We start from the raw sequence: 14,889 nt of genomic DNA, 5'->3' as shown, positions 1-14,889 counted from the left end.
AACACACCATAAACTCTGTGTACTCGCGTAGCAGTAGCACGGCAAATACGTACGGGCACAATTCCCGTGGCTTAAGAATCGGGACCCGACGTTTTAAATGAGCGTCTCTTTCTATGGCATTAAAAAAAAACCGGGCAGTTTAACGAGCTCGGCTTTCGCGCTTTTATTGTGACGCAGCAGCTTGCGGTGAAACCGACTTGAACGAGCGGCACTTTAGCACGTTAGCCCCATATACGTCTGCCTCAGCTGCCTCGCTCATTGCAGCTCTTTATACACGTGCTAATGCGATTCGCGTGTGGAGCCAAAACATCGAAGAGAGCCCAACTGCCAGCTACTCTGACCCACAAAGCAAAAACAACAGACACACAAATTACAGCAAATTACCGCATTCACAGTTGCCAAGTAGCTGCTGTCCTTTTTTTGTTCCTTGACTGTTTTTTTTTTTTTTGGACTCTCATTTTAAATCTTTAAACAGCACTTTCATTTCATCGGTACGTTGTGGTACTACTGGTACTACTGTACACGCTGTGCAGTTTTATGACCAGGATGACTGAATTCAACAACGCCTATCCCTTAATGGATCAAACACACACACACCCACATGCACACACACACACACACACACACACACACACAGAGTAATGTACTGTTATATACACACATCCTCATTTTTTCCTTACTCACATTTGCGGTAACTGGCATTTTCACAGCATATTAGTCATTAGATTTAATTTAGCTGCTCCACAGAACGTGTTCTGTTCTCCATCCATATACAGAGGGTTTTTCTTATTGGCTTTTAGGCAATGAGGCGCACAACTACCCAGTGGCAAAAGCATCAAACGCCCACGACCCCATTAAAAAAGCACAGGAGAACGCAACGCGCGCACATGAATCAGCACAAACACAGGCAGCCATTTCAAAAAGCCTGCGGATAACAAACAAACAAACACCATCTCTGAACTACAACATCACACCCTCAGAGATGACTACAAACCCCCAGAGGCTCATGGGATTTTTCACTCAGGCACATTAAGGACCCAAACAGGTCTCCTCCCCCAAAAGAGATAATGCAATAAACTGTCTATTTGAAGCAGGTAATAGTATTGCACTTATTATGATGAGGCACTCATAAGGAAATTAATAACCTTTTGCCCGCCCCCTCCAAGTCAGTGCCAGTGACCGACTGCAGCTGTTACAGACAGTTGGAACAGTGCCACACATTGCCTGCCAGGCACACAGACGCAGACGTACCTGCAGGGCATCCACGCTTGCCGTCCAGCTTCATGTATCCGGGACAGCACTCATAGAGGACGGTCCTGGGGGAGAGACGTGACACAGGGACGCTTACTTTAACCGGTTACCAAGGAAACCACAACGGGTTTGACTCAGAAATAAAGGAAACAATTAGGTTTTTTAAAATTTATTCACGTGCAGAGCTTGGCAAGCTTGGAGTTAATTTCATGATCGCTGAACTTGGTAGAATGTGTTAAAGAAGAAAAAAAAACAAGACTTTTTGATGAATGTGCAGTATGTGCAAATGTGCACACAGATCTGAGTGTGTGCGTGTGTGTGTGCTTGGATCTGCTGTGGTGTGTGTGCGCATGTGTGTGTTTTCTGGCTGACAGGAGAAAACAGGGCAGGACAATGTTGGGCTTGAGTCCAGTGTCCAGTCGGCTACAGAGCACAGATATTTCATACAGAAGAGTGACCCACAGAAAGGACAGATCAGAGCTGGTCTCCAGCTGTATTCATCAAGACCTCTTTCACACAAACACACATTAATAAGCTCTGGCTTAGGCCACAGCTGCTGTACATATGACACAATGGTAAAAAAAATTAGCAGGCTAATAAACCAATCATCCTAACGAGCCACGTCATCAAAACTGTCACACGCAGCATTTTGGCTGGCACGGGATCGCTCGCCCATGCTAAATTCTGAGCCAGGGTGCGTCCCGTCTTAAATCCATTAGCGCCTCACATTACACCCCTGGCCTGCTACACCGTTCCAAGAGCGCCGTGTAGCTAACCCAACTGCGCTTCCACACTCCACAGCGCTCCACTGCGGCTTCCTTATTAATTAACCCGTTGGAGAAGCCTGTTAGCCTGCGTTAGCCTTTTTTGTTTTCCGGGCTCTTGAATAAAAAAATATGTTCGCATGCTTTTTCTGGCTGGGAAACAACATCCAGAAGTGTTTTTGCTTACGTGCATTTCAGCTTATGTGTTTTAGTACACTTCAGGTTAAAACAACTCTAAGGGACTGATTTACTAACACCTTTAGCTTGTGCAAAAAAACTTTTAGCACGAGCAAAACCGATAACAAGGCCAATGATTGGTTGTGTATTTGTTTTGCACCAATCGTTGAAGGTGTTATTCGTTTTGAGTGCGCTAGAAAGGTTTTGCAGGTCGTAGTAGATCAGACCGAAAGTGTGCTAAACGTCTGCCTACAATTACAGAAAAAGATACATGAGACAACGTGTGATTTGGATCAACCAGCAGATCGGGCTCATAAAAGCCTGACAGTAGCAAAACAAAAATTCCTCTCCAGAACAGGGCGTTTGTCCAGTTTTCTGAGTTTTGACCACATCAAACGGATTCAGATTTCTTCCCGTGAAAACGAACAGCAGTCGATGTTAACACTGTTTCAAAGCTCCGGTTGACACAACCAATTTGCAGTGGATTTAGTGCTTTTTAACACAGAGACTGTTATGCAGATGGAGGGCGTGGACAGCATACTGCTCTGTGCTGAACACTTCACTTGCAGAGTGACTCTCCTCTCCTCTCTACTTTCCTCTCCTCTTTTCTCTCCCGATCTCCTCTTCTCCTCCTTCTCTCCTCTCTCATACTCTCCTCTTCTTGCCCCCTCCTGTCCCTACTCTCCTCTCTTCTCTCCCCTCCTCTCTCCTCTCCTCTTTCCTACTCTCCTCTCATCTCTTCTCCTCTCCCCTACTGCCCTTTCCTCTCCTCTGGGACCTCTGCACTAGGACAGGGAGGAGAGAGATCTGGTACTGACCAGACGTTTGATGTCACGATGGAGAAAAGCCAGCTTTGGGTTCTCAGGCTGACAGACAAAGGAAATATCGGGGAAAATGTGCATCATCGCTGATTACTTTTCAGTCTGTGGGAGCTATAATGTATAGGAGCTGGGAGCTGGGAGCTGACAAGGTGGGGGCGAGGGGAGGGGGGTGGGGGGTGTTGGCGGGAAGGAGAGATGGCAAAAGAGAAGGATAAAGGCAAGGAGAAGGAAAGAAAGAGGGGGAAGGAGAGTAAGAGAAGGAGAGAGCAAAGGAGAGATTGCAAGGGAGAAGGAGAAAGGGAAGGAGAGATACCGAAAGAGAGAGAGAGAAGGAGGGAGAAGGAAGGAGAGATAGCGAGCAACAGAGAATTAACCAAATTAATACACTGCAAGAAAGGAAAAGCCCTGGAGAATTTAGGCACACTGTCCCCAAGTATGGACCGATATCTGTCCTTAATTTAGACTCTAAATTGACTGCAAATGGAGGTCTGCTGCTACACGATGTAACTGCAACCCTGCTGTTATCTGGGCCTGTCATCTCTGCCTCTCTCCTGTAAACTGGGGCCAGCTTTTAAATAATCAGAGACCAACATGGAAAGGGCCTGCATTTTTCACATTTCCCAGGGGCGGAAGAAAACTGTTTAGGCTGGCTAACGAGCTTGTGTCCATGCTGGGGAGAGATTGATCTCAAGGTGGAGGGCAGTGGTCCCCAAAGTTGAGAGAGTCTATGGCCAAACATTTCCTGTGGCTCACCTCTTGCTGAAACATTTTTTGAAAAGTAACAACATTTATGTTTAACAGAAATACTTCTTTAAAAAAACAAATCAAAGGAACTTTAAATTCACTGTAACTGGTGTGCTAGAGCTTGGCCAGTGGTGTAATCTGACTGGTTGAAAGTCATGATTAATGACTTCCACAGCACTGTCCGTCTCCCAACCCACCTACATCCCTTTCAGGACTCGACAGTGGGTCCCAAAGTACAGTTTAGACAGCTGTTTTCGGGAATACCTCTGAGCCGGCCCCCCTCGTACCCCGACGCCCTCGCAGCCCAAGGGCTCAGCGTTAAATCAGCTCTGGCGGTGTACAGTTAACACTGACGGAGTAGATTTTAATCCCCAGCGGGTGAACATAAACATGCTTCAAACGGAACGATTTTTGCTGTGCAAGCATCAACTGCCATCGCAGTATTAATGACATAAGGGGGGTCCTAAAGGGGTACAGGGACATAAATACAGGCTTTGTGGGGACCCGTGCAGCACAGTACATTCCCCACAGAGACTCATGGGTTAAGAGGCCGTACGGCCCTTGTACATAAACATGTGTATGGCCTTGGAGGTGGAAAGCATCCATCCATCCATCCATCCATTGTCTATACCTGCTAATTCCTGGTCAGGGTCGCAGGAGGTGCTGGAGCCTATCCCAGCATGCATTGGTCGATAGGCAGGCATACAACCCTGGGCAGTTTGCCAGCCCATCGCAGGACACACACACACACACACACACACACTGAGATGGAAAACAGAGGAACTGAAAGAACAGACCCCCGTCCAACGTAAGCTCACGCCAAGCTGAAGCTCCGATTTGTTAGCGCTCCCCGGGTGCTGGAGCTGAGTTATCTGCATTGAGGAGGCTTAGTGAACTCATTCATTACAGACGTCCGAAAGTCCCGATTCCTCTGGCCTCTCTCAACCAGAGCGTTAACCTAATGAATGCTCAGACTGCTACGTGATATTGTGGGCTAATTTATAATAATTATCCACACCCCCTACCTCTCTACTTTAGCCTTCCACAACCAGAATTACCGGGTCACTTATCAGTATTAGTGTCAGCTTAATGAGCACTCACTGAGATTAAAAAAAGTTATTACATTATACAGCATACTGACTGCAACATGACATATGTGATTTAAGAGATATCTAACACATCTCATCTCTGATACCAGTATGCTGCTTTTTTTCAGGACTGACTACACTTTTTTTTTTTTTCTTTCCTTCTTTCGGCTGTTCCCGTTCAGGGTCGCCACAGCGCATCATCCTGATCCGCATGTTTTTGATTTGGCATATGTCTTCACGCCGGATGCCCTTCCTGACGCAACCCTCCCATTTATCCGGGCTTGGGACCGGCACTATGAATGCCCTGGCTTGCGCATCCCCAGCGGCTGGGGTTTTTGGGGCTGGGATACGAACCCAGCCCGCCGGCGTGGCAGGCAGGAGGACCGACTACACTACTTCATCTAAAAATGGTCCAAAGCGGTAATTTAAGTGCAACTGCTAGCTCGTGGGCAGTGGGCCTACTCACACGAGCCTTGGAAAGAAATTTCATCTCCGCAAAATTGTTTGCCTTTTCATTAAAAAAAACAGTTTGTGGCCACGGAGGACACATTTCACATCCTAAAAACCTGGGGAAGCCAATCCGCACAACCTTCAAACTGCGAACACCGCTCAGATAATGTGCTTTATCACAGAACTGCGAGAAGAAAAAAAAACATCCATCTTAACCACATAAACGTGACCCACTGTGACAGAGCCCGACTAATGCCTTTCGCTGAAAGGAATAATTAATGGATGCTGCGATGTTCATTTTTCTGAAGATTTCCAATTCTAGAAATGTCTGCGTTTCAGCAGGGGGTGTGGTGCGGCCTGTGGGGCAGCTGATGCTTAATCCATATACGAACCCCCCCCCCCCCCACCCCCCCCGTGCGGCTTCGGGTTCGATTTCCCGCTCATATGTAAGATCCCCTCTCGATCAGCAACAATCTGCGCTGTCAAATCTCTATCTGTAACACTCGCTACTGTCCCCGTCTGAACAAAATAAAGAATATGAAAGGGGGTGAGGTGGGGTGGGGTGGGGTGGGGGGCGGGGGGGGGGACTGGCTACTTTCCTTTTTAAAAAAACCTGCACACTACGCACAACATTTTCACACAGTGTTTAGTCACCGGCATCCGTGGGACAAAGTGTAGCGAAACCAATTTGACCACCTGGTGGTGCAGCTGATTTCACACCTCAGCAGTGTAACTAACGCAATACACAGAGACTTAACACCCTGACACCGTGTGACCTATTAAACACTACAGAAGCACTGGCGATTTAACACCTCTGCAGTGTAACTCATTTAACACCTCAGCAGTGTAACTCATTTAACACCTCAGCAGTGTAACTCATTTAACACCTCAGCAGTGTAACTCATTTAACACCTCAGCAGTGTAACATGTAACACCTCAGCAGTGTAACTCATTTAACACCTCAGCAGTGTAACTCATTTAACACCTCTCTGGCTCTCTGGCTCTTGTTGAGGCAGGAAGGGAGGGGAATGAAGAGCACACACCACATGTACTGTGACAGTGTCGGGGCTGGGATGGGAGGGAAAGGAAGGACTGAGTCACCATTTTCCTCCCAAACAGGGGGTCCTCCAGGGCGGGGCAGGGGGGAGGGGGGCGGGGCCTGTAGAGTGCCTCCACAGAGAGACCCTGCCCCTGCAGCGGGGCCCTGGAAAGAGGGTCTGCGTGCTCCTCGGCAACAACAAGAGGGAACCCTCCGGAAAGTGGCCTGTCACCGAAGCATGTAGAGTGAGAAGTGGGGGTGCTTGGGGAGGGGGGGGGGATCGCTCAAGTAATAAAGTGATGACATGAAAGTTGTTTTGGGGCCTTGGAGGGTACTACCCCCCCCCCCCCAATGTGGAGAGGGAGGCTCAGCGGGGACAGGGTTCACTGCCACTGTACCCCCCCACCCCCCGTTCTCTAAAACATTAAGGGAAGTTACGGGGGGGGGCACAGCAGGGTGGGGTGCGGCTGAAGCACCTTCCAGTCACAGTTTCCAGGCACAGTGCCTTACAGTGATAAAGGGGAACAGAGTTTCTTTCCAAGGCCTAATTCCCACCCCTGCGCTGGGGCATATCTACTCCCCTCCTGTCAGGGGAGCCGGAAAGTCCTGCCGAATCCCAGACACCCCTGCAGGAAACGCGATTTGGGAGAGCCCGTCCCGCTCACACGCTGACCCCCCCCCCCCCTCCCCCCCCGCACTGTACCCTCAATCCCAGCAGAGCAGCCCTCATCACCGTTCCTACAGCCAATCAGGGAGGGGCGCACGAGCAGCCGGCCTCTGTGACACGACAGGGGTTCAGCGCACGTAGCACATTAATTTTAATAATTGATCCCTCGTACTAATTAATCGGGAAATGAGCGGAGCCGCCCCTACAGCGAGGAACCTCAGGCCTGGCCCCGTGTGCAAGCACGTTGCTAAGAGACACCGAAAACTCACATAATTTGCCGTACAGAGTTTAGGGGTTTTGATGGCGTTATAAGGACAGTGCTGTTACTACAGCAGTGGTGAAAGGCAAATTAGCCGCAAGCCCAAGGTGGGTTTTTTTTCTGAACAGGGAGGCGGTCTGAAACATAAAAGCACTTTAAGCAGTAAAAGCTCAGCATAAACCGAGGGCTGTAAGGACCAAGCAGCCGCGAGCCCCAAACCTTACAGAACAGCTGCACACGGCTCCTGTGGTGGGCCAGCCACAGTTCCTACCAGACTAAAAAAAAAACGACATTTTTCTCTCTCGTTCATTTCCACTGGTTTGTTTGACTGGGATTGGACGACATGTAAGCGAACACACATTTCTTTCTCAAGAAGGAGAGGGAGAGAGAAAGGTGGGGTTTCTCTCCCTGCTCAGAGCCAATTCATACATCCCACACTTTCCTGACAGACAGAGGAAATCATGAGCCCTGTCTCAAACGACTCTCACACTCGCTGCCAACACCTGACTCTCCTTTTCCAGCCAATCACCTTCCTCCCTTATACCAACAATAACATGCCTTCCCTCACCCAGCCAATCACCTGTCTCCCCACTACCAGCCGATCATGTGTCTCCCGTTCCCCCCCAATCATCTCACTCTCCTTTCACCGCCAATCACCTTTCTCCCCTCTACCAACAATATCATGTCTCCCCTCGCCCAGCCAATCATCTGTCTCGCCTCTACCAGCCAATCACCTTCCCTCTCTCGGAACAGGGCCACAAGCCTCAGGTAGCAGCTGGCATCAGCCTCTGCCAACGCTACACGAGGAACGCGCGGTACGCTCCACAGCGTCCCTGCGAACCGTCACGCGTGAGCTCCGTTGCCATGACGACAAGCGGCGGTTAAAACGAGGCGCGCCGGGGGTACGGCGCCCGGTCCGCACAGAGGGCCCACTGAGGGAACATGGGAAACCCGAAACGGGAACTGTGGATGACATCATCGGGGGTCTGGACACTGTCATACCAGGGATCAAAAAAAAAAGAAAAAGCAAAGTCAGCCCCAACAGGCGACTCCCCACCGCGGGGAACAGCGTCCCTCCCGTCTGTCAGAATGAGGTCATCCCTCACGCTCAGGTGAGACCGCGTGTCCAGGTGAGCCCCGGGCGCCCGGAGGGTTCGGCCTGTGCCTCATTAGGCAACGGTGACCTTTGACCTCGGGTGACCAGGTGCGCTCCGGCGAGAGCTCGCTCACTTGGCGCAGACGGTAACGAGCGGCGAACTTACGCCTTCTTGCCGCAGATGGCCCCCTGGTACCAGTTTCGGCAAGTGCTGAAATACTTCTTCTTGGTCCCCATGACCTGCTGGAGAGCGCAAACATTGGGCCTGAGGGAGGGGGGCATGGGGTGGGGGGGAGGGTCACAGAGAGAGAGGGAGAGAGACGTTAGCCAAAACGGAACCAGTGTAATGAGTTTTAAATTGCTCAGCATTTTTTCCAGCGGTAAGGCTTGTGTTGTCCTGATAAATCACAGCTCCCTGAACGAGAGATCATTAATTAGATCTGCTCTCATGCTATGATGAACCATTTTTCATAGTTCCACAATTAAAGGGTTTTTCAAAACTTCTGTTTATGTTTATGAAATTTTCAATAATGCTCAACTCCTTAAGAAATTTTGTTTCATAATCCCCACAATTACTGTTCACAGAGAAAATATATTTTCTTCCATTAACGATAAATCTTTGGCAAATTAATTCCTCAGCATTCCATTTTCACATTGTTATGTTTCATACAGGCATGGGTTACATCATCATCATAAATCAAAGCCTTCTTTACCACATATTTAAACAACAAACACATTTGTGCAGTACAGAAAACTGTGTATTCAAATTGCCAATCTGCATGAATGAAATCCTTCCTGAGAGTTGATCAAAGCACAATTTATTTTAGAGGGCAACAAATTAACAACATAACTTATGAAGTCTAAGTCAGTCCATAAAATACAGCCCAAACAGCTAGGACATAAAATTAATGCAAGTGTGTCACTTCATAATTAAAAATGTTCAGTGAATCCTGCTCATTTTAAACGCACGTGATCCCATTTTTACTTTTCATGGCACCATAATAATTCAACCACATGAACGTGAATTAAAATAAACAAGCCAAAAAATGATAATTAAACAAAATATATATCCAGATATTTTGGAGCTGGAGCTGTGCCCCGGTCCGCTCCCTTACCCCTCGTTCTTGGCCCGGATGCGGCTGTGGGTCACGATCTTGTCGTAGGCGGAGGAGTCGGCTCGGTCCGGGGAGGACAGCGCCAGCAGCAGCGCCAGGGCTGCCAGAGACGGGAGCTTCATGCCGGGATGGCCCTGCCGGGGTCGGGGAGCAGCAGATTAGGGAGAAATGGGAGGCGGGGAGAGGGAGCAGGAGCTTATATACCACCGGACTGTCCCGCAGTGGGAGGAGGAGGGCAAAACACACAAAAAAAATAAACCTGCACTCTATACCACCGCCCCCCCGCTCCTGGGACAATGACCTCCACCCCCACCCCCACCCCCCCCTCGCCCCCCCCCATCCCAAAGGGCCTGCCACACCCCCTGGAGAGTCCAGAGTCTTTTTTTTAAACACAGTGTTTTTGTCTGGTAAAGCGTGCTACTGAGTGTATATTTCATCAACAGGTGATTTTTTTTTAAAATCTAGGGGTTGTAATTAGCATAATTAGCATGTAGGGATAATTTTTACCTGAAAAGATTGACAGACTTTTTATTCTTCTTCAGTGTAAGAAGATACCGTGTGGCTATATTCCATCATAAAAAAAGAAAAATGATATATATATTCAAAACACAGATGGGGTGAATCACTTTTTGCCCCAGTGTAGGAAAAGTCACCAAATATAGTTTTCTGTTGCTTGAGGTACCCGTCACACACTTATGTTATAAATCTATTTGGCATAATTATGTGATTATTTTATCATTTTTTGGGGCATCCACGTTGTTACCATGAAATCTCACGGGCTCCGCAAAAACTTGAAAGAAGTTGTTTGAGTCTGTTTGAGGTAACAGATGGATCAACGCTCCTGTTAGAATTACAGTACAGTACAAATCAGGGACAGATGGAAGCAGTTGAACTTGAAAGGAAGAGGCTCTGCAGAAACTAGTTTATGTTTATCTCATCCTTTCTGACCGCAAAGCACGTTTCTGATAAACAGAGAGGGGGGTGAGCACAAGGTGTGGAGTGAGTGCACATTAGCGTAACATGACAGCAGACCACTGTGAACACGGAACACTGTGTGCATTGCGCCCTCTAGTGGCCGAGATGGAGAACGACCGCAGTCGTCAGGAAAGACGGTTGAGTTTTAAAATTACCCGTCGGCGTCGATGGAAGAAGCAGAAACTGGACGCAGCCTGATCACCACTGCTCGTTTCTCAGTCCCATTTCCTTTTGAACAGTACACCTTTAAGAGAGTGGGGGAGAAAAAAAGTTTTGTGCAGACTTCCACGGATCCTGTGTGAAATGACAGCGAAATCTATTGGGGATGATGGAGAAATCAGATCTCGCGTGGCAAAAATCATTCAGCGCCGGACTAATGCCTTTCATTCGAAAACTGCCACTTCCTGCCGACAGCTGACGCGCAGACGCCGAGGAGAAGCATCTGCTCGTCTGCCAGCCGCCGCGTTTCCACAAGCAGGTCTTCTAAACACGAGCAGACGACATGACAACCAGGCTTTTTCTCTGGCTGTTCAAAGCCACACTCATTCCTGCTCATGGGCTCCGTACAACTCTTCTCGAATGGACAGTGACAGGCTCGGCGTATCGCTCAGCCAGGCTGTTTAACTAACACGTGTGGAGAGATCAGGGGAAAAAAAGCCAGGAGCAAGATGGAAAAAACATCTAAAACATGAAAACAAGTTCTTTCTTCCAGGGGTTTGCCTTATCGCACTTTCTGAAATTAGGATTTAGCCTAAATCTTCAAAAACCCGTAATAATACATCAGAACTGAGCTCGGGCGCTGTGCGTTTCCGTTCGTTGTCGGATGGATTCGTTTGAAGCCCCATCACCACATTTCCAGGCCTGCACATCCACCGCTGATTTATAAGCCGAGCCATTGCAGCGTCGGAAAAGTCGCGGGGTGCAGCGCTACCGGGTTAAGAAGCTTTCGCACGCCTGGCCCAAGGCGAATAAACAACACGAAAACAGAGGAAATTGACATGACAACGGCCTTGTTGCGCGAAGGCCTTCAGTCTGGCTGGCAGACGGCGTGCCCGCGGCGTACTGCCCGGGTCCGATCTCGTCCCAGCGGACAGCCGAATCACTGGCCCCCCGGGACGACGGAACGGGACAGACGCCCGGGGTAATTTTCCTCGGAACGAACTCAGACAGCGCAGCCCAATTGGGCAGCGGCCGCATCCAAGAATAAATAAATCAAAGCGATGGGAAAAAATTCAAGACTGCCATGTCACGGGGAAGGCATAACACCGAGACTGAAAAAAACAAAAAATGACAATGACAAACGACGCAGTCCTACCCAGAATCCCTCTGGGTTTACAGGTCATTTTGATTCGGCGTGAAGTGGCCCCGTTCTTTAACGGCTTGTTTTGGGAGCAGCGAGTCGACGGCCCACAATGCAGCGGCGCTCGGGAGGTCCCGTCTGGCAGAGGGCTTTGAGGGGGGCACGCGCACGCTGGCGAGCCGTGACAGTGCGGTAATTAGCCCTCTCACTTCTTTCGAAATTACGCACTAAACACTTACACAGCCTGTGTTGAGATCTCCTCCAAGCGCCCACTGCCAAAATAACCCAATCATCTCCACTCGAGGTGTTTATTTAGCCAAGGAGGAGAAACTTGCACTGGAAGTCAAGCTACATCTGCTCCTAATAAACGTAAACGTTGTTAATCAGAAGACTCGTTGTGTTGGGGGACAGGGGGCTTGGGTGTGCGTAAACATCCAGATAATTAAACAATCGAATTAAACATTCGGCAATTAAACAGCTGACGCAAATGAGGCGAAGCATCCAGCCCAGAGCAAACGATTCCGAAACTGACTGGACTGCAGGCCCATAACGAGCAAATAAATAAATCAACAAATAAAAAACTCCACCTGATTAGCGCTACGCGGATAGTTTGCAGCGGTGTTACATAACAAAGGCCTTTTTCCCCAAAATCTGTCTCGCATAAGCGATGGCAGATGTTTTATGGTGTAGATAGACATCGCACGCGGCGAGTTGCATAAATCCCTGGCGGGGGTGAGAGGACATAACCTGACCCCCCCCCCTTCCCCAATTCCCGTCTCCATTTGGTTTAATCATAATACCAACTTCCTCCCCTTGAGTCCACAACAAAGGGTTTCTGGGAGCAGTCTGCTCACCGGGAGGTTTAACGGAACACCGCGTGCCCCGTCGCTGTCTCGGAGACGGCGGGAAACAATGGCGGCCAGCGCCAAGGCGGCGATGATCGCCCACACACACGGGCTGCGGGGCGACTGCAGCGTCCCGGCATCCCGGAGAGAGCGGCTGCCAGAGATGCGCCTATCAACTTGAGGGACAGACAGAAGGACAGGCAGATGGGGAGGGAGAGAGAGAGAGAGAGAGAGAGGGGGAGAGAGAGAGAGAGAGAGAGAGAGAGAGAGAGAGAGAGAGAGAGAGAGAGAGAGGGGGGGAGAGACAGAGAGAGAGAGAGAGAGTGTGAGCGAGGGAGATAGGGAGAGAGAGAGATAGGGAGAGATTGACAGCGAGAGATTGAGAGAGATATGTGGTTTCCATAGTCCTGCATGTTCTGTGTGTTGCTTTGGCAATATGACTATAGTTGTCCTGCCAATGAAACAAATTGAAATTGAAAATTGACAGAGAGAGAGAGAGAGAGACAGAGCAAGCAGGAGATTGAGAGAGACCGAGGGAGAGAGGGAGAGAAAGAAATTGAGAGACAGATAGTTTTGAATCTCATTTCTGAGGCTCTGATGATTTCCATGCTATACCCCAAAACTGCATAGCAGAGAAGAACAGGGTACATTCGTGTGAGATTCGCTGGGTTCACGCTCAGTGGAACCCATGCTGTCTCCAAGATGAGGCACAGGCTGCGTGCGCATTCTCTGACTCCAAAGGGTACGACCGTTAATTTTAAAAGGCTTCCTTCGAGATGCACGGAGAGCCGAGACTATTACTGGCGACGAGGAGAAAAAGGCTGCCAGACAAACATGGCTCAAATACGCGAGAAACGCTGCTTTTCTATGAATTCTAACAGCATTGTAAATAATGTTGTTTTTTTTTTTTCTAACACAAGAACAAAAAACCCACACACCATTTCCCTTGTTCCTTACTCTCCAAGGTTAAAAAAAAGAAAAAAATTAATTGAGGGTTGTTGAAAGACATAAAACAATTGAGTTAAACCCGGCCAAAGAAATGATACTCCAAATGTCTTTGGATGGAAATTAGATGCTGCAGTTAAGTGGGAGTAAACGATAAATGTTCTGAGAGGGCAAAATGGAGTAAACGCTTCACTTTAAAAAAGTGCAAACATGGAGATTAAATTCTGGCCATCCTTAAAAACCATTCCTGAGCCCAAATATCCTAACCACACAGTGGCCATTGTTTTGTCTGGGGCCAATGACATGATGAAGATATAATTTTTTTTCTAAGAAATATCGATTTTTAGAGTCTGAGTCCCCTTGGTGGTGTTTATCACCCCCGAAGGCCACCACTTTGATCCAGTTTTATTTTTCGGATGCCAAAACAGCACCGGCCAGTGCTGGATGCCCCGAAGGCAATCTTTACAAAAAAAAAAACACAAGAATCTATTTAAATGAAGACGGTGAACTCAGTTGAAGGCATTTGTGTAATAGACCTTGCTGCCGTGCATAACAACATGAACCAAAGCAGGACAGCCTCTTCACACTTCAATACCGCCTCAGGTTCTGGAATTCAGTGTTTAGAATGAGTTCTATGCGCGTGTGTGTATGAGTGTGTGAGTGTGTGTAAGAGAGACAGAGAGAGAGAGAGTAAAAGAGAGGATGTGTGCTGTTAGAACACCAAGTAAAGACAGTATAATAAATAATTATATTTATTCAGTCATTCTGTATATAACACAATGTTTCGTCAAACTTAATATTATGAAACAGTTCATTTTCTCCACAGAATTTCTGGTTTGTTCAAACTCTTCAGGGGTGACTCAATGCTACATAATCAATGAAGCTGAATGTTATGTTTTTGTTATTTTTGTGAATTTGATATTTTCTTATTTCGCATCATTAGGTACACAGCTCATGTTGAAATGATCACATGTATGGTTCTACAATAAAATGATGATTTACTTCAAAATAACTGACTTATGGGTTTCCACTATGCAATGAACATAATACTTTCTTGAAAACAAGTATACAGGTTAATGAACTTATAAAAAGAGATGAGAGATGATGTCATAAAGCTGAAACAGTGATGTCATAATGGAAGCTGAAACAGTGTGATGTCATAATGAAAGCTGAAACGGTGTGATGTCGTAATGAAAGCTGAAAAGTGCGATGTCATAATGAAAGGTGAAAAAGCTGAGTTCTGGATGATTTGATTTCCTGGCAACAATGATGGAAGGAGGTTCAAAACGGCATTTTGGGAACTTGAAGGTCTTGCATAGAAAAAACCATGAAAGAAACTTTGCATAAAAACCA

General features: G+C 47.9%; 1 protein-coding gene across 1 annotated transcript in view; it reads right to left on the bottom strand.

Annotated features, from left to right (window-relative positions):
- postna (periostin, osteoblast specific factor a) overlaps positions 1–9,679 on the bottom strand; it is a 30,873-nt gene extending 21,194 nt beyond the window's left edge. The window contains exons 1-3 of the mRNA XM_064353179.1: positions 9,472–9,679; positions 8,523–8,621; positions 1,252–1,316 (exon numbers count right to left, since the gene is read on the bottom strand). Coding sequence (XP_064209249.1) covers positions 1,252–1,316; positions 8,523–8,621; positions 9,472–9,593 — 286 coding nt within the window. The 5' untranslated portion in view covers positions 9,594–9,679. The remainder of the gene's footprint in view (positions 1–1,251; positions 1,317–8,522; positions 8,622–9,471) is intronic.
- Positions 9,680–14,889: the final 5,210 nt, after the last annotated feature.

The sequence above is a fragment of the Anguilla rostrata genome, chromosome 9 (genome assembly GCF_018555375.3).
Source record: "Anguilla rostrata isolate EN2019 chromosome 9, ASM1855537v3, whole genome shotgun sequence".
Taxonomy (NCBI): domain Eukaryota; kingdom Metazoa; phylum Chordata; class Actinopteri; order Anguilliformes; family Anguillidae; genus Anguilla; species Anguilla rostrata.
The sequence above is the reverse complement of the archived record's forward strand: the minus strand, read 5'-3'. Positions and strand labels throughout refer to the sequence as shown.